The 22,455-nt window shown below is 40.1% G+C and overlaps 1 protein-coding gene across 14 annotated transcripts in view; it reads right to left on the bottom strand.

The window, feature by feature from the left end:
- DLG2 (discs large MAGUK scaffold protein 2) overlaps positions 1–22,455 on the bottom strand; it is a 1,022,753-nt gene that overhangs the window by 838,707 nt on the left and 161,591 nt on the right. For 10 of the 14 annotated variants that reach the window (XM_033052881.2, XM_033052884.2, XM_033052883.2 and 7 more), the window contains one exon: positions 11,798–11,872. The exons of the other annotated variants lie outside the window; for them this stretch is intronic. In XM_033052881.2, the coding sequence (XP_032908772.1) occupies positions 11,798–11,872 (75 nt within the window). The remainder of the gene's footprint in view (positions 1–11,797; positions 11,873–22,455) is intronic. 14 annotated transcript variants of the gene reach the window in all.

Here is a 22,455-nt window from a genome sequence, read left to right as displayed (position 1 = left end):
ATATGCAATATGGTAAACTACTACTGAGAATGCTATGAATTCAAATTTTTTTTATTTTCAGAGGTGATAAACTGAGGACACCTTTCTACTTTCATTTCAAAATCAATTTTGTCATTGATTTTGCAGAAACAAAAGTAGGTCTTATCCAAAGAACTACCATTAAATGGAAAAGAAATACTGTGAATAACTTTACAAGAGCTTCCAAATTTTGTATCAGTCACAATGGAACAAATAATGCTCAGAAAGCAATAGAAAATAAATGAGAAAAATGGAAATATCTACTCAAAGGTATTTTTTATTTTAACGAATGCTGAGTTTCCATAGAAGTGATGTTGCAGAAAGTCAGTGGCAATTTGAATTTAATGAAGGATAGCTGAAAAAAAATCATTATTCAAATCGCCCCCTTAAATCTCTAAAGGCACCCTTCATGCACATATCACGAGGGGGAGAAAATGCATAGCTGAGCAGATATTAAAGTAGAATATATACTACACTAGAAAACTGATAAGCATATACCTGAAAAATAAAACCCTCTTTACTGTACTTACAAACTGATAAAGTAAATGCCAAGATTTTATTATCAAACCAGTGCTTTATTTAAAAAAATTCAGGAAAAGATCCAAACTTCCAAGACTTATCAAGGGAGAGAGGGAGAAACCAAACCCTGCCCTGTTCCAGTGGTGTGAATCTAGATTTACTTCTGATAGCAGAAATTTTGTTCCACTCATCCAATTCTCATTTTAAGGAGTTTTGGTCTACCAGAAGTAATGCCCATCTGTAACCTCAAACTTAAGAAGTCATTAAACTCTTGTTTGCTGGAAGCAGGAAAGATATTCCAAGGGAAATATTACTCTGTTCTCTTATCACACCTTATCTCTAAGCATCAATCACGGACTTCTACCAACTGCAGAGGTCCTTTGGGACTTTTGTTCTCTCTCCTGTGGCCAGTTTTAAATTTCATTCCATTTAAAGTGACTGAGTCTGCTAATGCCAAATGTGGCTAAATTTGCCTTTTAGCAGGCAGACCTGGGCTCAGCTTACAATCAAAGGCTCCACTGTGCAGAGATGCAACAGTTCAGCACACTCAGTTCTGTTTTACAGTAGCAGGGCAAACCCGGGCAGACCGTGAATTCTCAGCTGAGTTATCCACCTGTTTTTTTTACTGAGACCAATCTTTAAATAAACTGGTATGTGCTTTATTTTACACATTCAGCCAGTAGCAGAGACCAGCATAGATGACAGCAGAAGTTAGAAGTGTCTGTCAGTAAACAATTTCAAAACTCTCAAGTGAGGTTTTATATGATTGTGTTCCTTGTAACAGCAGATGACTGGGTTCCCTCTTCTGAGGTTTATTCCCCATCCTTCAACCCAGAATTGCCATTCTACTACTGTCATGACACTTAAATATTTTTAGGTGGCTATCCAGTGTTGTAAATCACTGTTTTTCACTCATGACTGGCTTTTTCTGATTACCTATTCTGCAAGGATAAACAGTTTTAAAATAGTAAATGTTTATCCAAATAGGAATATCCCTAAGTAACTCGGAAATAAGGACATGTCAGTAAGAAGAAAATGTGAGAGCTATTCTGTGGGTGAAAAGAGAGCACCAAAAAATGTAAGAGCACTCCCTTACCCATCCTTCCGTTCCCAAAATATTTCAAGATCCAGGCTTCTCTCAGGAAATCTGAGACTGGTGGTAGAGAAAGGGAGTAACACAGCAATGAGACTGAGAAGCAAGTGGCACAGCAAAAAAGAACAGGAGTGAACACTCACAGGTTTAGATTAACTAGAGACAGGGACAGAGAGTTATTTATGCAGCACAGCTAAGTACAACTGGGGTAAACTCAGGAGCTGACACTAGAGGCAAGAAAAAGGAGATACTGAAATCTATGTATAAAAATACATATACATATTATATACTTGTGGGAGGAAAAGCTTCAACTTTCTTGTGGTTTTGCTTTTTCTTTAATTCTCCAGCATCCCTTTTTAGATGTTTCCACCATACATTATAAACAATTCAGAGGAACAGAGAATGGGTAGCCTCTAAATGAAGCTGCCCTGAAACTCAGCTCTGAGCAGAGACAGTGACATTGGAGCAGATTGCAGATCTGACAGTTCCTGCACACTGTCCCCTTGCTCCTCAGCCAGGGCCCAGCTCACAAAATAACCCAGCAAAATGGTGGCCCAGGCCACCAAACTGGTGCAGCAAAACCCTCTTCTGAAGTTATACCTGTGATGAGCAATATTTTTCTAAATGTCCCTTTCCTTTTCTATAGAAGAGTAATATTCTGTTCAGTCATTCACCATTTTGTTATAAAGTCCCAAGGTTGTTTCAAGAGCTGACCAGTCGCATGGCACAGTAAAGTTCCAAATGTGATACCATGCATGGACTATTAGCTTTATTATGGGTTAATTGGGTTAATCACCCTCAGTGCAGAGCTCGTTCCAGAGCTGATACGCTCAGTGTACCCCTACACAATGCAGTCATATTCTCCACCTCTCTGCTTCTCACCCTTGTTTTTAAAATGGGGATAACAGCTTTTCCCAACTTCTTCACAAGGATCTTGTGAAAACAAATTCACACGCTGCGATGCTCAGACGCTGAGGAAATCCAGTGAAGCATCCAAGGTAGGAGAGATGGCCCTACATGATATTCCTACAGGAATAGGAACTGCTAGAATGACTGACAGAAAGCATCTGAATCCATAATTAATGCTGAACACTTCAAGCAAATATTTATCCATGTGACTTCACATAAGATGATGAGTCTTGATGCAAAAAAGGCAGATGTCCACCAAAAAAACATTCATGCAGGGTCACTGACCCACAGAGATGGATACAGAAGCTCCAAGAGTCACTAACAAAAAGGGCTAAGTACCTTTGGGTTTTGGCAAGGCTCGAATCCCAGGAAGGGATGATAGAATTCAGGTCTGTTTGCATGGATAATAGAAGCTCTGGTTTTCAAACCCCTGAAAACAGAGCACATTTAGACCTATAAATCACAGTCTTCCTGTGACATGTAACAGCTTATCAATTATATGTTTTACAGGAAATTTATATTCCCTGCTTCCTTGGAAAGCCCAGAACAAACAAAAAAGCAAACAAATAATAATTTGCATTTGTTCACAACTGAAAAAAAAATGTTTCAAACAGCAGGGAAATGAGTACTCTGCGGGGAAGAATAATTTCTATCAGCATTCAAAGACGTTTTTTATATTCATTTCTTGTGAAATGCCCTGTGCAACACCTCCCTGAGATATAAGCTGTCTTGATCCCAGGGCAGGATTCCTGTGCTTATTTAGAGTGGCATACGAGTGATACCAACAGGGTCAAAGGGAGGACCCCCCAAGCAGGAGACATTCAGAACTTTCCAGGAATAAATCTTTGCAGAACACATTTGCTAAGATGGCTGTTTATAGCCATTTATGTGATAAAGAGAGACTTTTAGGTTCCCAGAGCCCTTTAAGTGCAAATGACATTATACAGTATGTATGTACTGAATGAAAAATAGGACTTGCAATCTAGAAGTACCAATGAAAATGCCACTAAAACATATGGTCTATTATGGTTAAACAAATTTTTCCAAGGTATTAAGGAAAAAAGCATTAGGTATAATACTAGATTCTACACAGTTTGGTCTGTGCCCAGATCCAATCCTGTTTTCATTTGCATTTTGCCTGGAAGTCAGTAGCAGCCCTACCTATCAATTGATGGTAGAAAGGCAGATCCCTCTGCAGAGGGATCCAGACAGGCTGGATTGATGGGCTGAGGGCAATTGTATGAGGCTCATCAAGGCCAGGTGCTGGGTTCTGCACTTGGGTCACAATGACCCCAGCCAGTGCTAAAGGCTGGGGACAGAGCAGCCAGAATGCTGCCCAGCAGAAAAGACCCTGGGAGTGCTGGACAACAGCAGCTGAACATGATCCAGTGTGCCCAGGAGGCCAAGAAGGCCAATGGCATCCTGGCCTGAATCAGCAGTGGTGTGCCAGCAGGAGCAGGGCAGGGATTGTCCCCCTGTGCTGGGCACTGCTGAGGTCACAGTTCCAATCCTGTGTTCGGTTCTGGGCCCCTCACTGCAAGAAAGACATTGAGGGGCTGGAGCGTGTCCAGAGAAGGGCGGTGGAGCTGGGGAAGGGGCTGGAGTACAAGTTATGTGGAACAGCTGAGGAAATCAGGGGTGTTTAGCTTGGAGAAAAAGAAGTTGAGCTGGGACCTTCTTGTTCCCTTTGAGTGCCTGAAAGGAGGTTGTAGCGAGGTGGAGGTCAATCTCTTCCCCCAAGTAAAAAGTGACAGAATGAGAGGGAATGGACACAAGCTGCACCTGGGGAGGTTTGGTCTAGATAATAGAAAAAAAATATTCACTGAAAAGATGGTCAGTCATTGAAACAAGCTGCCCAGGGAAGTGCTGGAATCACCACCCTTGGAGCTGTTCAAAACGCGTGTAGATGTGGCATTTGGTGACTTGGTTTAGTGGTGAGCAGTGCTGGGTTAAGGGTCGGACTCCACAATCCCAGAGGTCTTTTTCAAGCCTAATGATTCCACAGTCCCAAAAGGATAACTATAATGAAGTGTGTGTTTGGAGTACCTAGAAGGAAAGTCTTGTACCTGTGTGTCTGTTGTACATCAGCACTTTGCTACACACTTGGGCAACACTGAGAAAACCATGGGATACACCTTCAGTTCAGGTACTGTCAGAGCTGGCAGCACAAGGTCTCCTGTATCATTAGTCAAGAGAAACACAGCATTCCATAACCCAGTCCATCCATACCAGCATAAAGGTGAACTGTCCCTCAAAAGTGTTTATAACTCTCCAATGACATAAATTTGGACAGATGAATTTCACTGTCAGCATCACTACCAAATACTGCTGAGCAAAATACAGTTTCAATATTTTTTCTGCCACAACTGATTCCCCCACCAGTTTCTTCTATAGATTTTTACTACAGCATGAGGCTAAGAGAGGCTGCTTGCTAACATATAGTTAGATACCATGACAGGAGTTACTGACCTCTAAGCAAGAGTCCTACTCTTTCAGTTGAGCTCCCCTTCACCTGTTGGCTACATAAACATACATTTTCTTTAAGTTATATGGCCAACTTTTTTGGTTTCCTACAAAAAAGTATTCGATCACTGCTTCATTTTACACTGCAGCACATCTAAGAGAAAAATAACGAAAACTAATTTGCTGACTTTACAGGGGACCAGAAACACATCTAAGCAGTCATCACAGCCACATTTTCTGGTTATTGCAGGTTGCAAATAAAGAGTGGAGCTAACTTGGGTTTTTTATTTATCAACATAAGCCCAGAATGTTTGACTCACTCAGGTTTGACCTTAGCATGGAATTTCCCATGTCAGGAGAGTGTCACTTTTGAGTAGCAATATCCCTGGTATATAAACCCCAAGCTAAGTATAGCTTATCACAAAAACTGTATTCCAACATTGCTTTCCCTCTGGGAATAATAAATAATAAACACTGTAGAAATTGGATGTTCACATTGGTTTTAAACTTCAATAACACTGTCAAAATGTTGCCTGGCTAAATGAGCACTTAAAACAGAATTTTAAAACAGTGTCCAGGAGAGAATTAAGTGTTGTTTAATACTTTTTTTCCTCATAAACCCCCTGAACTGCAATGATTTTAAGTAGTTAAATCTATATTTGCTTTTCCATAAAAGTACCTTTAAGTAATTGCTCTCATAAAGATCAATACTAGGTTTCAGCTTAAACAAAATTTCTATAGCCAAGTTAGAAATATTTTGCTCTAAATTATGCACTGCTACACTTCTGTGACTGGGACTGCTGCAGAAACATCCTGGTGCTTTCCATAAAACAAAGAAAGCAATAAAGACAGCAAGTATCCTATAGATAATGTGTGCTTAATGAGATTACTCATTGTAAATAACTCATGCAAAATGTTTCCTGATGATGATGTCAAGCAGCTATGTGGGTCAGTCCAGTGATAATGGTTTTGAGCAGCTTAATGTTTATCATATAATTTTTTTTAATGTATTATCAACTTATCTAAGGGGTTTATGAGCTTGTTTTGCAATTTTGAAATCCTTCCCTAGTTTCACTGGGAACTGCAGTGCGATGAAGAACCACATATATTATAAATAAGGTATATATATTTCTTTATCAAAGGGCCATTGCCATTTTAAGAAATCTTCTATCCCCCTACTATTTAATAATATAGTGGAGTAAGTGGCTTCTTTTGCCTTATCTCTCCCAAAATTTCTTCCTAAACCTAAGTCTAATCCCTTCTGTTTACAGATACTCTGCTAGCCCATGCCTCTATCTACCCAAGCATGAAGCATTTGCTGCCTGCTGGGATGTGCTGTGGTTTGCTACTAATCCAACACTACCTTAGTCTAGCTGGAATTCTCCCCACAGAATCCGTAAATCAGATTACAGGAGAGACTCTTCAGCACCTCCAGCTACTGCCAACAACAATAGGAACAGCATGTTTTTCCCCGGGGAAGGCTGGGGAGAGGTGGTGAAAACAGGAAGGAAGCATCAGAGACTATCCAAGGGGAAGGGGGATTTAAGTGGCTGTTTTAAAAAGCAGATTCATAGCTGGCAGCTGGTGACAGACTCAGCATTGCAGGATACAGACCTTTTTAACCACGCCTTTTAAAGAAGTGGACAATAAACTCCATTGAGCACTGGGCAAAGAGTGGTATAGGAGACTTAGGAATGAAGAAGATCAGCAGGAATATAGAGACCTAGCAGAAATATGCATGGCATTACTTGAATACCTCATTTAAAAATAAAGCTGGGTTTTAGCACTCAGAATTTTCCATTGCCATCAGCACTGAGGTGAAAGAAAGAGCACAGTATTAATAGCTCTGTTCTCAAATATTTCACTTTAGCTACGAAAAATATTCACCACCACCTGGATTGTGAGCAAAATTTATTAGCCAACAGGGGTTTAATAGAAAAAGACTTAAAGCTTAGAGAGACCCTGCAAAATGCATTTCTTTGAGTGCAGAGCAATCTGTTTATTTTATAGAGCATTTCTACACAGGAGAGGATGGGACATCATTAGGAGACACAAGCTAGTCCCAGGAGAGAGCTGACTCCTGCCAAACAGAGACTTTTATTTGTTTTCTGTTTAACAAAAGCAAGACTGATTTCAGAAACAATTCTTCCAGCCTCACAGCCCTAGGCACAATCAGAATATTCAGGTTTCAGTATGTTTCTGCTTGGCTCCATATCATGTCAGAACATACTTTACATAGAGCACTACCACCAAAACTAACTTGCATCTGCCAAGTCATCTTCCAAAAGTATTAATTTCTTTAAAACAACTCCTGCAAAGTGAATCTCAATACAAAAGCCTTTATTTGTTTAAACCAGGAATGTTTATGGGTTTACTCTCCAATCAGGCAGGTAAAATTCAGAATTGTGCAGGCAATAGTGCATTCCTATTCCTCCAGTGTTCCCAATAAACCGGGAAAAGAAAAACCAGGAGTAACTACATCCTCTACATACAGCTCTATTCCATGTAAATAAAACAAGAACATATGCAGGTTCAAAGAGGACTGATACCTACACTCCTTGTGCCTGCCTATATGGATATAGGCAAATCAAGGGGCAGATACCTCAGCTGCAGAGTTCAGAAAGTTCAGCTGAGAGTTCAGCTGCAGAGCAGCCTGGCACCCAAAGTGTTGACTAGATCTCTGCAGAATGTAGCACCCATGTAAATCTGCAGCCCATGAGCTGTGGCAGCAGGTACAGCTGCTGCATTTACCCTGCAAGGACCTTCCTTAGGTTTACCTTTCCTTAAAGTCACCGTGCCCCTCTTCACATTGAGGGGGCAGCTGATGCTGAACGAGGATCTGCTTAAGGCGTGTGCCGGATCCTTTACCTTCTGTGCCCACACCCCTTTTTACTGCTTTTCCCTGGCAGATGATGCCCAAAAGGGATTTTTTCCGTGGGCTAGAACAGAGGGCCAAGGAGCTATGCTGAGAAAGTAGCAGGGAAAAGCAGAGGGATCCTCTTAACGCTGCAGGGTGATCTAAGGTGAATGTTTGTGCCAAATGCTAAGCTCAAGAAAAGCTGTCAAGTGGGCTAGAAGGAAAGACAACCCCAAATGTTTTTGCAACACAGGTGCAACTTCTGACACTTCATTATCTTTACATAATGGATCTAGCTATCGAGCAGCCACAGTGATAGGGAGTTTTAGTATGACAGAGAGCAGTACACTGAACTCCTTTTGGAGTATTTTATAATCAAACAGTACAATCCTTTGGAAGACATGACTAAAAGTGCAAGTGCAGCCAAAGCCACCCTTAGGTAATTCCCTTGATTAAAACTCTCAGACTTAAAATGAATCTAATTAAGGACATTGTGAAGGCACAGAAAGGCAGTATTCATTTATGGCCTCTTTTGCAGATGGTGAGTTGCCAAACAGAATTAAGAATCTTAAATTCAAGAATCATCAACAAATTCAAACAGGATGGCAAATTAGGGATGGCAAAAGTCAGACTGTTACATAACAGCAATGCTGCCAGATCTCCTGGTTCTTGCATTAGATGCAAAAGGCACTCCCAAGAGAGGACACAGTGGTTTTCATAAAACATGCTGAAAAAGGAAAGCCCAGACACATGCCATCCTCAGTGACACAGACAGCACAACTGAAAGAGGATACCTTTTCTAGGAGTTTGTTTTTCCTTCATTGTTCGACACTGTTCCCTCTACCACTGTTGAGAGACATCCAAACACATGCTGTCATCATCTAATAGAGTTGTCACAACTGGACAAGATGTCTGGTTTTCTTTTCCCCCTACCAGTCTTTTATAGAAGGGAATATGCTTTGATGTGTCACTAGAAGTTTTCATTTCATTAATCAACGTTCCATCAAAATGCTGATGCTTCACAAATACTTTTCTGTGATAAAGGGAACTAAGTGAAAAAACACTGTTGAAAAAAGATAGGGAAAAATATCGACCACTTAGAAGTTATTTTCTGTCTGATTTAATTTTCTCCGAGTCTCTGCATTAGTCTCCCAGGAAAATAAGTCTATTCAAGTATAGTAAAATGTGCCGATAAATATCTGATACAGATTAAACAGACAGAAAAATCTGTTTGGTTGTGTAGAATATTGTTTGATAAAAAAGAAGTAGAAGGTATTTAGGAATTACAACTTATTTTCCTTCATTCAGTTTCTATAATCAAGAAAAAATATAGATAATAACAAGTTTCAAGTAGGCGATTACCTCAAGGACCACATGTTTTACTCTAGAATCAAAAAAATAGCAACCAAGTGAATGGTTGAAATATATTCTAATAGAAAGTTGGAAGGGGTTTCATACACTCAGAACTGTCTGGGTTAGAAAAGACCTTAAAAAACCATCTAGTCCCACCCACAGGCAGGAACGCCTTTCACTAGACTAGGTTGCCCAAAGTCTCATCCAACCTAATCCTGAGCACTTCCAGGCAAGAAGCATCCACAGCTTCTCTGGGCAATCTGTTTCACCAACCTCACAGTAGAGAATTCCTTTTTATGTTCAATCTAACTCTACCCTCTTTCAGCTTAAAAACATAATCCCTTGTCCTGTCATTAAAAATAATTTCAAAAAGTTTGTCCCTATCTTCCTTATAAGCCCCCTTTAAAAGGGGAAAGGCCATGATAAGGGTTCCCTGGAGCCCTCTCTTCTCCAGAGTGAACAGACCCAGCTTTCTCAGCCTGACTTTGTTGAAGAGATGCTCCAGCCTTCTGACCTTTTCCTTGGCCTCCTCTAGACCTGCTCTAACAGGACCACCTCCTTTTTATGCCAGGATCCCAGAGCAGGACACAGCACTGCAGGTGGGGTCTCATCACAGCTGAGGGGCAGAATCCTTCCCTCACCCTGCTGCCCACACTGCTTTGGATAAAGCCCAGGATACAACTGGCTTTCTGGGCTGAGCTTGCACATTGCCAGTTCATGTCCAGTTTTTTATCCACCAGTAAGTACCCCCAATTCCTTCTCCTCAGGGCTTCTCTTAATTAATTTATCTCACATCTCACAGTATGTGCTGACATTGGTGATTATCTTGACCCAGGGGCAGCACCTTGCACTTGGCCTTGTTAGACTTAATGAGGTTCACAGTAGCACACATCTCCAGCCTGTGACAGTCCCGTTGGACGGCACCTCCTCCCTCCAGCATAATAACTGCACCGTTCAGTTATCTTGGTGTTATCTGCAGATTTGCTGGAGGTACACTCAATCCCACTGTCTATGTGTTGATTAAGATATGAAATAGTATTGGTCCCAGAACGAGTTTCCACTCTAACAGTTTAAAAATAATAACACTTGAAGTTATTCTGATCTTGGACAATTTCTCATGCCTAGAAAGACAAAGAAGTTCAATTCTCAGCTTACCATTTTTGGTGACAATATATTAGCTATGCATGCACAGATATCTAACAAGAGAAAAGCAAAGAATACTCAAGATAAATGCTTTTCTTTTTTATGGTTTAAGAAATAAGTATCCTTTTAAATGCCCAAGGCATTTAGAGCCACTGTATAAAAAGTCAGGTCATGGTGTTGCATTGAGTGCAACTGCTCTTGACTTGTTACAAATGTCCAGCACAGTTCCAGTTCTCAAAGCATCACACTACTGTACTTGTGCGCATGCTGCAACCCTCTCAACATAAATACAAAGCAACCTAACCACACCACAAAGTCAATCCAAAGTCTTTGAGAATGGAAACTAATAATTAGAATGAGTTACTAATAAGTTACTGGCCTAGATCCTCACCTGATAAAAAAGTGGGTAGCTCAACTATACAATCGATATTTTTAAGTGGATCTCATCACAAAGATAAATAATAACATAAATAATTTTAACATAAAGACAACCAAAATCCCAGAACTAATAATCACTTGCACGATTAGTGAGAGACTGAGGGAGAGTGACAACTTGAATTTGTTTCTCATTCATCTACTCATAAAAGGTGACAAGTTGATAGCTGTGGACCAACATCATGCTGCGGCGCAGAGCCAACGAAAATGTCAATGAAATCTTGCCAACTCCTTAGGTGCAATAAATCATCATAGCTTTATTAGTCAGCCCTCTAACTTCCAGCACCCAAAGATTTGGCTCTATCTACAATGCATGCTCAGACAAGATATAAATCAATGCAGTGTCAACCTGACAACAGTTGGGTTCTTTCCTTCTCAAATATTACTGTGTCTTTGATAGTTAAAGGCAAATCTTACTAAGTTGTCTAATTTGCAGGAGGAGGAAAGCATTTACAGCAGAAATTTCCTATAAACTCAGCAGACCAAGTTTCACTCATTATCCATCATTCCAAAAGCTGTTGTTACCTATACTGGGCAAATCTCCCCCCTTACTAGTCTGGAAGCACTTGGAATCATCAGTTTTTCTTCCATGACAATGCAGAAAAGGGAAGATGCATCTTCCCCTTCCCTGCATCACAACACAGATCTGGATGGCTCCCAGTCACCACACTCAGCTGGGGCCCAGTTACAGAAATCAACAGCAGCTCCACACTCCCTAAGCTGGACTCCATCATCACCCTATATCACACTTGTGACTGATCCTCACTGCTCCAAGCTGAATGCATTAAATTCCTGAAGAGTCTGAACTTCTAGAGAAGCACTGCTAAGCCACTGCCCAACACATCAACAGTTTAGGCTTCCCAAGGAGCTTGGTCTAGACTTAGGACTCATTACCGTTCTTTCTCAAGTGCATTCATCATGGACACTTTACCCGCCCAGGGATGCTCCAAGCACAGAGACTTACCGTTCAGTCCCTCAAATCTTTGTATTAAAAGGCTCAAACTTACGGTAGAGTGCTGAATGGGTATCCAGGCAGGTGTTTCGACTGAGCATTTGTGAGATGGGCATCTGCCATGGCTCTGCTGCAAATAAGTGAAAAGGGCATTATACACAATACAGTATGCGCTGCAATCGCTAGGTGCAACGGACTCGATTCCATAGGGAGCAACTAGGAGTTTGCTCACAGTCAAAACACCTCACAAAGTCATTTTCCACTGTCATGTAGGAAGAATAACCTGCAGTTTGCAGGACCAAAAAGGCCTCATGAGTTGTCCATGAATTTTGCATTGAAGTTCCTGGTTATGTGGATGGAAATGCATCCACTCTCAACCCCAAGCATGTGCCATCTGCCTTCCCTCCACAGTGGAGCATTCAGAGAACAGTAGAGTTAGTCAGCAGGGAGAGTTGGCTTTTTTCCCCCATTTCATGAGAGGCTGCACTTTTTCCACTATGTCCTCTTTGAACCAGTGATAGATGCAGCCTGAAACACCCGTCAGGGCTATTTTCTAGGAAGAGTAAGTATGCCCCAAATTTTTAGGGCATTTTTCTTTTCGGAGCAGAATGCTCTGCTTGCTCCCCAGATTGGTCCCTGGAGAACATGAGCAAGTACCCAAGACTCCTGCAGTTCCCTGAAACTTTGCAGAATAAAAAGAGTGAGGGGTTAATTTGAAGTCTAACATTCCACATGGCAGTGCAAGATGCAACCATCAGGCCTTCAGGCTGATTTTCCTGCAATTTCCCTTGCATTTGCTGTGATTCAATTACATCTCAGCCAAGGTTTGGAGCCCATCAGAATGAATTGCACAGCAGATTGGGTCAGAGTCCCTGAATAAAAGTTCAGAATAAATTCTGGTGTCTGCCACCATTACTCTCAGCATTTCACATAAGAGTCAAACTATTATTTAGCTCCCTGAATTGGAGGACTCTTGTAACCAGGTATTTTCCTGAAGCTGGAAGCAGTATGGGGAAAAAAAAAATCTTTCTTCTTTTTATTTTCACTTAAGCCAGATATATCACAAGCAAATACATTATACCTTTCTTTTCCCCATGCTGAGAGTAAAGGAGAGAAACCTCTGCAAACACTAATGATTAGATTTCACATGATTTTCAGTTTTGAGTGTATTTTAAGAACTACCAGTGCTTTGTTCTTTATCTCCAGAAAGTTAACATATGTAAAGCAGTGCAATACTACTTTTACAAGGTAAAAAAAAAATAAATAAAAAGAAGAAAGAAAAAAATGTGGATATCAGATTAAGCTTTGTATTATCCAAAACTTAAACTGGTTATATTTTATATTTTTAATTAGACAACTTCAAGAAATATTCAGAAAAACAGCTATCAAGCAAGAATCATTGTATTTTTAGATGAAAGTTTGGAAAGTCCTGTTTAAAAGGATTTGAGAAAGTCACAGCTATCATAGTATCAGAAACCTGAGGGTGTGTGTTATCTCCTGTAAAGAGGGGATGAATGAAACAACAAACAATGTAATCCTATCAAAATAATAAAACTATAAATGAATTATGATTAAAAAGATGGCATGAAACACTAGTAATTATTTTTTTATTTTAACAATTGTACACCCTCATTTTTTATTCCAAGGCAAGTTAAAAGCATGGAAATCAATAATGTGCTTTGGACTGAAAACATTTTTCTGTTTGAAAAGCCTGATCTTACAGAGGAAACTATGCATAACTTTGTCAGGAGACTTCTCAAAAAGACTCCTCACATTTTTAAGAGGACACATTTGCAAAATAAAAGCTCCAAATCTCATAGCAGGAGGGGCTTATTCTCCTCAAGTACTCTTGTCTTTAAGATTCATACCTAAATTGTCCCAAGGCCTAGAATCCCCTGGCACTTGTGCATATTCAAAGGTCAAAGAGACAGCAGCAACTGGGAATTGCTCAGAGGCAGCAGTTCTACAGAGTTCCCAACTTTTAAGGGCAAGAGCTGGGCTGGTTGTTCCTCTGGGATGTAGGCTGACCTGCAGTGTTTGGCCTCTCACAGCTGGATATTTGAATTACTGTGCTGGTAACGTGACATTGCATTGGTACTGTCTGAGAAATGCATGTAGTTCAAGGGCAAGGACTGAACACTTTTCTTCTACAGCTTTTTGGGGATTGGGAGTTGGATTCTTTTTGAAAATTACAGCTTATTTCTCATTTGAATGATCACTTTTTTTTGTCTGTTGTGTAAAAACCAATGCTTTTCACACCTTCCATATCTTAGACCCTCATCTAATTGAAACAAGTCTGGGATATAAGGTTGTATATCAGCTGCTGGTAACACTTTTATTCCTAAATGCCCAAGGGTTTTTTAATAGCCAAAAGCTCCAACATGACACATCTAGAGAAACCATTTTTTTTAAATAATAGCCAAAAAATCAACACTTCATAAAGTATTCTGCAGGCATAGGCAATACAAGCAAGCAGAGGAATAAATACATTGGCAAATATTTACTGGCAGTAAAAGGAATTAATTCCATTTGATTATCACTGCTAACATTTTCCTCAGCTTAAGAGTTCAGTAAGCAAAAAAAAAAACTACAGACCTTGACCCACCACTATCTGAAAAGGCAAAAAAACCTCAAAAGTTATGAAAATCCACAGTTTAAAATAGTTTTTCTTCAGATAGCCTTCAAGGGAGGACAGGAGCACCTCTAGTTTGTTTTTCATGTTTACCAATAGTAAATATACCTTTGTATATACCTATGTACCAATACCTTGCCCTGTTGTTTAGGAGAATATGTTCCAATAAAAATTTTCTCCATCTTAAATGGAAGGAGAGGAGCTGTATCTCTGTAGCTTATGAATGAGTGGTTTCCACAGTCTTGCTTTATTCCCTTTCTTTGGGGATACTCGGCCTCCAGCACTAAGCTTTACCCTTGAGACAGCTCCAACACAGTGACAGACACAGCCATCCAGGCAGAGACTTTATCAGAGCTTAATGAAATCAAAGCCTTCAAAATGCACAATAAGATCTTCAGCTTGTGTAATTTTTGTACAAAGAGACCTTGCAACACAAAAGAATAATTCCATTGTCATTGCTGAATTAAGCATCATTCACAGGTTTTTGTCTGGGTTGATGCTTCAAACGCTTGATAAATTGCATAGCAATGATACAGTCAGGAAGCAATGAAGCAATGACCAAAGTCAGAGATGCTACCCCCCCACATTCAGCTAAAGACAGTGCAGTTCTTCTCTGGAGGCCCTGACACACGTAATTCCCATGTGTCAAGATGGGATAAACCTCAATAGGTTTATCAAACCTCCAGAAATGGAGACCCCATGGGTAACCAGCAGAAAGAAAGGTACCAGTCTTGGGAAACAAAAAACAAGGCTGCAAGCCCTACAGTCTATGCACAGCACCTGCCTTCCTAGCAAGCAACCCTTAAGCAAGCTTCTTTCTTACATGCTTTTCCTCCCAGTCAGGTGTTAAAATAACTGACTGCTACCAGCACTGTTTAGAAACATCAGTGTAATGTATTTGGAAATGCATTAACACAATGCAGAGGGGTAGCGCATCAGTGCCCACAGCAATATTGCAGAGGGAAATAACTGCACGCTGAATATTGAACTGGAAGGTGAGAACACTGCACAAAAGACATTTCAGGTGACAGAGATGCAACTGCACCCCAGCAAGTTCTGGGAAAGATTTCAAAAAAATCCTCTTTTGTGTTGAGTGACTTCAGGAGCAAGTATATTTTATTGCCACTTTCTCATAGGCAGGGATACATTTTTATATACATAAAATATCAGTCTCCATACCTAATTTGGATGACCAAATATTAATGTGATCCTGTCTGGAGACACATTCAGATCTTAGCTCTGCTCGAAGATAGAACAAAATCCAGAGGCTATTCAGGAATATAAAGGTTCAGGGCTCATTGAACTGCAGCACTCTCTAAGATCTGACTTAATATTCTTTCTCAGAGAAGATACTGTTGATGAAAGTCAAAAGAAGTCACAGGTTATATTCCATTTGTATCCACTGAAATGGCCAGGAATACAAATACAAGAAATTGTATACAAGTCCTTGAGTGAGGTTTCTAGTAACAAAAGCATTGGATGAAGTCAATCCCAGTGGAACATTCTCAGCTACTCCTACACATCCTTGCAAATTATCTTCTCTGATGCTCTAGAGAAATGAGAATTGTAGATCTCGACTAGAGGTCTCAGACCAAGCAAAATGTAACATACCAGGCCATACCCCTGGCCTAATGATTCACTCATAAATAACAATTCTGTTCTCCTTGACTTACATTTCTTCTCATTTTCCAAAAGCCTTGCATCAGGTGAATAGACACAAAAAGAAATTTGCACAGCAGTATCAAACAGATTAACACAGAAAAAAAATACATGTTTATATTGAGAATAAGAGCCACAGGACAGACCTTTTCTGCTTTTCCAGCTATCTGAAACACATAAAAATGCAGTTCACCTTGTCACTGGGAAATTATCTTCTCACCTTCACCCAGGTCCTCCAAATATCAGACAAAGGACCTGCTAAGGATATATAGCTCTGCTATCATTAAGCAGCACTATTACTGAGGCAGCATCAAGCTCTCTTGTTTTCTTTTTCTTGCTGAGTGTCTTCCACCTTGCCTCACCTCTGCAGCTCTCCACTGCTGTGCAGTATTGAGTCCCAGCCATATCTGCCTGAGCTGTTAATTGAACATTTTCTGCTCTCCGTTTATAGAGCTCTTCATAGATTTATGGGGAAAAAAATCATCCTTCTCCTTTCATAGCTCATAACCAGTCTCAATAAAGACATCTCTCTAAAGTAACCAAATTATAATCTAATGAAATCTATTGAAAATTTCAGTTGCACTAAACAAGGTCAGTGCTCTGAAGAAACGAAGTGTCACCCAGAAATGGAGATCAAAGTAATTCCCTTCCATTCCTGTTGCTGCCATAGAGACCAAGGGAGGGGGAAGAAGGGAAGAAGAAATTTAACAGACTTAATTCTTCCTGAAATTTATAATTAACTACAAGGGAAAATGGACTATTATCACATTTCTAAAGAATAAAGGAGAAAAAAGTTCAGCTTTTGACAAGGTATAATTACCAGACATTACATATGCAGTGCACATTAGTTTGTTCTGTGCAATTTTCTTGAAATTCCCCCCCAAAATGATTTCATTTTTTCTAGAAAAGACAACATGTGTCTCATCAGTTTACATTCATAATGTCTGAAAGCCAAATGCTAGATGCTCACAATAATTGATCCAAAATTTAACATTAGTAAATAAAGATTTGAAATAAATACTCAGATACACTCCCCCATCTGTCAAATATCCTCGAGTATGTTCTCCAGCTAAGATAAATGGTAATCAATGAAAAGGATCTTCCTACTCTTCTAAGCCTGTGCAGTTTAGCCAGCAGCCAACCCATAGTCATCAAAGCTGTCCTCAAGTACCACTTCAGAATAGACTTTACTAAATTACATGCAAATTTCATGGATTCAGCACTAGTACACTTTTAGGGTCTGGAAGGAAAACACCACAGTTTGAAGTGCTCATCAGCACCTAATAATGACTATAGAAAAAGATTTTGATTTTTGCTAAATGTGAGTCTCTGGGGGGAAAATCATTCTGTTTCCTTTGTTTTCAGTTTTTCACAACCAGGAAATTCAGCACAAAAAAATCCCTTAACTACCCAGTTTATGACTCCAAACTGCAATGATTCAAAGCCTGGAGTCTTGGAAAGAAAAAACAACAAATGTTGTCCAGATCTAGTAACAATATGCAGGCACAAAAATGTGGGGTTTTTTTTGTTTGTTTCATATCCAGCTAAATTTAAATCAAAGCCTCATGCAGTATAGCTCTCTACAGTTCTGTTAGTTTTGGTAAGATTATACTAGTCTGTAACACCTGAGGCACTAGTTTACCTCAGTATCTATAATTTCCTAATTTTGGGACTTATCTACAGCCTCTCAGACACATACAACTTATCTTATAGGAAGTGTCACAAAACTGAACCTTATTCTTTACATATATGCCTTTTTAAATCTCTATATTGAGTTTTTTCCAGATTAACATAATCAAACAGGGGAGAAGGTATGGGACAATAGGTCAATGACAAAGTCACCTCAGCATAAATAAATATTCTAACTATTAGCTATTTGCATTTGTATCAGGCCCAAATAATCAATAATTCAACTGAACCTTCTAGTGGATTCATCTGCAAAGTGGGACCAGCAGCTGGCACATAGTGTGTGGACCTGCTCCTCACCTCCAGCAATGACCTGATCTCATGGACCATTCTGCCCTTCTCAGAGCATCTTAGAACTGCTTCTGCTGCCACTCTAAATCCTGGAACAGCGAGGTCACCCCAGTGGTGCCATCTCCATATTTTCCCATTCTTCAACCATGTTCTTAAAAACACCTTCCAGATTAACTGAGTTGGTTTTGGGAGCCAGTTTTGTAAGTTAAATGCTGAAAGTTTTCCTTCTCACTTGGAAAATCCACAGTATCCTACTGGGACACAAGACCTGCTCCTACATTTCCCTAATACAGCACACTATCAACAAGGATTTATAATGATATTCTCAATGATGTTTCAAAGTGAACTAGACAGACAAATTTCATAGCTGTCTCCTGCTTTACTCTTTAATTCATGCTACAAAGTGGGGTGATGAGTGTGTGGAGTGGGAGACACCTACAGAACACTACAGAAAAGTCATAGCAAACCCAGGGTACAAGCCAGGTGTTTGTCCTGTCACTGACCACCATACCTTCTTATTTTTGATGACCATCACACATATTGTGAGTTCTGATCACACATCTGTTCAGAATTTTGCCTAAAGTGCACACAGTGGTGTCCCCTGTTTCATATATATGGCTGGATGAGCAGAAGAAAATAGGATAGACAGATGTTGCTGGCTCCTGGCAACCCTGTCATTCAAAATTGGACACATGCAACTTTAGGATGGGTTAACAACATAAACAAGCTTACTGCTTTTTTCCCAGTAACAATACAAAACAGGGGGTTTCCTTCTGTCTTTATTTCATTGTTTTAAACATGTGAATTAAATTCTTAGAAAAGGTGCTGGATGGGCAGCCATTAAAGGAAATTGTTAATTTTTCAAACAGAATTCAACAAAAAATCCACAAAAATAAAAACAAAATGCTGAACTTCTCCACTAGTAAATGAACCAATGTTTTTATTAAAATCACAAAAAAACCCACAACAAAACAAAACCCACAATTTTCCCCCCAATTTTCCATTCATCACATGTTCAATTTATTGCTCCATAGGGGTCAGTGACAATCAAATTAAATGCAAGACCCATGTAGTGAGTAATCTGGTATAAATCTCTACTTAATCGGAAGATAACAACAAGAATCCCTAAAAATAAGTAAATGTTACAGAATTTTCAATATTTCGATGACAGGAATTTATTTTTGTAGCTTAAAAACCAAGTTCAAGCTGAGTGTTCTCTCAGGCTCTGAAGGCAAATTCTCTGTTTTACAAACTGAAAGATACTGTTCTGGGACACAGGAATCCTACTGCTGCCAGGGCTCAGTGCTGAGAACTAAGGAGTCAGGCACAAATGGTAAGTGGTTTAGGATTCTTGAATAAATTTGGATTATTTAAGTGATGTCTCTTCTTTGTGTACATCTTCTCAAAACACAGAAGCATTCAGGTGATAAAATCTGAGATCTTAAGCAAACCTCAAAACACAACTCCCAAACAAAACAAGTGGCAACCAACACTGACAGTTCTTAGGGATGTTACTGACAATAAGGATGCTAAACCACCAGTCTAGATTGCAGAGGAAGTTTTAAAATCTCTCTCCTGAGAGAAGGTCTTTAGCCTGCCCTGCCATTGGCCTTCTGGGTTGTAAGTCTGCAGAGTTGCCACCTCTGAGCTCTCCTTTCTAGCAACTAGAGCCAGAAAGCTTTTGGGGTTTTTTCCCAGTGAAAACTGATCTCATTTTCTACACCACCTAATACCAAGAACTGAGAGTTCCAGGGGAGCAGTCCCTGTTACAGTGAGGGACATGGAGCTATTTATGTTCTTTTTCACCAGTGGCAGCTCCCGTTGTACTCATAAGTCTGTAAAAGACAGCAGGATGGAAGGAGAGCTGCTGCCTAGAGGACAGGACAGCATGTTGCTTTTGCCTGTTGGGAGGCACAGTGGGAATGTTCTTCCCTTTGGAAAACTCCTGGTGCTCATGCTGGGATGGAGGCTGAACCTAAGCTTTAATTTATACCGAATTCTTTCTAATGATAAAATAATGCCACCAATTAATGTGCTTTATATGACAGTAAAGATGCTATGCTGGGAACATGATAAATTAAAATAAACCAGGACAACCATAAGAAGCTGTCCTTGACTGATTCAGCATTTCTGTAGTTCCGCGTTCAGAAATGCATGGAAAAATGAAGGAAATAAAAAGAAGAGGAAAAATTTATACAAATTAATATCTTAAATCTATCTTAAACATACTTTACACTTTGGTTGAAAAACCAGCAGTAGGATTTAAGATTTGGCAAGGCATATCAGAAATTAATTTTATTAGATGCCATCTTTTACCACGCAGAGTTCAAAGCAGGATCTCTAGATCCATTGAACATAAACTACAAGGGCACATTCACTCCACCACAACATTTATGTCATTTTCTATAATGTGAAAATACCAAAAATTTCAGGCTAAATTTAAGGCTCAAGTGTTAAAAATGTCAAATCTTTGAACAGTGTTCATCTTTTGCAGTTTAAAAAGTATTTATCTTATACTCCCTTTTTATTACTCAGGAACTGAAGAATAAATCTGATGTATTTACTCCCTCTGACATCAAGATCCACTTTTTCAAGACAAAGAATGGCAATTATCTGCATAAATCAGACAAATGGCTATTCAAATATGGACAATTAACAGATCTGAGGTCAAAAATGACCACACTGCTGCTCTGTAGAATTCATGCTTATGAAAATGATTTTTTTTAAAATAACAAATTTTTCTGAAAAAGGTCTGCTCTTATTATACTGGTGAAAATAGCATAAACAGATTTTAAAAATGCTGTTTTAAAGAAAGGAGACTACTCCAACGAAAATAAGGCAAGTAAGATCAGATTATGGACCGATACAATACTGGTATTTAAACATGGCACAAAGTGAGATGAGCAAATCACTGTAACCTCTTTGGTTTCAAGCTGTTGCAGTATGAAAGTGTTCTGAAACTAGACTTTTGCCATTATTCAGCTCAGTTGTATATGATATTATGTTGTTCCCACATGCATGCAAATAGCAAGCCACGTACAATTCACATTGTATCTCATTCCAACACCAGAGTTGGCAGCAAAGACTGAGTATCTGGAGTTGAATATTTGAGGCTCAATCACATGCTTGACTTTCAGATCATTTCAGACACTCGGTGTTGGATTCAAGAGACAGAAGCTGAGGAAAAATGTGTGTATATGGAGTTGGGAGCCCTGCTCAAGGCAGCAGCAGTAGTGAGCTGGCAGTGCATCCATGTTTGTTATTTCCCAGAAGGCCCTGGAAAAATATTCAGTGGGAAACTTTCAGCACCAATTTGTCAAATAAATAAGCGATGTCTTCCGACACATTAAAAAAAAAAGGGTACTGGGAAACATTCTTTTCCAATGATACCATCTTAAAACTTATCCCCCTGTCCCAAATCCAATTCCTACGCACCTCCATCCCAAAATCTCTAGGCCAAGCATGGATGCAATTGCAGGTCCCCACTGCATGACAAGGCACTCAGAAATATGGCTAATTGCAGCTCTTCTTTTCTACCTTTTGAACTGGAAAGCAGCACATAGGAGTGTAAAACTGGATGTTTAGCATGATCCTGCATCCCAGCTTTGTTCAGCAGTGCTGCACCTCCACTGCTGAGCACTTTTCAATGGCATTGCATCAACAGGTACCCACAGGTGCCCCTGCTCTGCTCCAGGGCTGGTTGAGGATATAGCCTCAGATTCAGCATGGCTTGTGGAAGCCAGGAGGACATGGAAAGAACAGGAAATTAATGAGGCCACAGCCTCCTCCAATTTATCCTCCTTCCGTGGCCTCATTCACCTCTTGTTCTCTTTCCATATGGGTTTCTCCACCAGCAAGATGGGAATGACAGCTGGCATCTGTTTCCATGGCTCCACTATGCTCCATGCTCTCTGCAGTGGCCACCCACCACCCCTCTCTGCTGCCCATGAGTGCCCAGTACATCTTCCAGACTTTCTCCATGTTACAGATGGGTGTCCCCATTCTGCATAGCTGTGACGCAAAAAATGACAGCAGTGATGACAGCAGTGCTAACCCCTGCTTTGCCTAAACATTTGTTCAGCCTTCAGGTGTTCTGGCCACCCCAGGCATTTTGCAAGCCCTGTGGAAATGATGAAATTCATCAGAAGCAAGGCAGAGCAGGGAGCAGTGTGCTGAACCCCAAAGCTGGATGTCCCCTGCTAACTGCTCCTTCTGAACCCCACCACCACGTGCAAAGGCGGCTGCAAACACGCGCGGAGCTGCCTGCCCTGTAGCAACAGAAAGGGAGTTCCCTTATCATCCTTATTCCCTGCCATTAATATTAACTTAGTTTGATAAGTTTGAGGATGTTTCAAGGAATCATTCAGCTTATTCCCACACCAAATCTTTGGTTGGGAAGTGTCCCCAGCCCTGAGGTCCTTAGCCTGACACCGCTATTGTGGAAA

Source organism: Catharus ustulatus, chromosome 2, assembly GCF_009819885.2.
Source record: "Catharus ustulatus isolate bCatUst1 chromosome 2, bCatUst1.pri.v2, whole genome shotgun sequence".
Taxonomy (NCBI): domain Eukaryota; kingdom Metazoa; phylum Chordata; class Aves; order Passeriformes; family Turdidae; genus Catharus; species Catharus ustulatus.
Note: the sequence above shows the minus strand (reverse complement) of the source record. Positions and strands in the feature narration are given on the sequence as shown.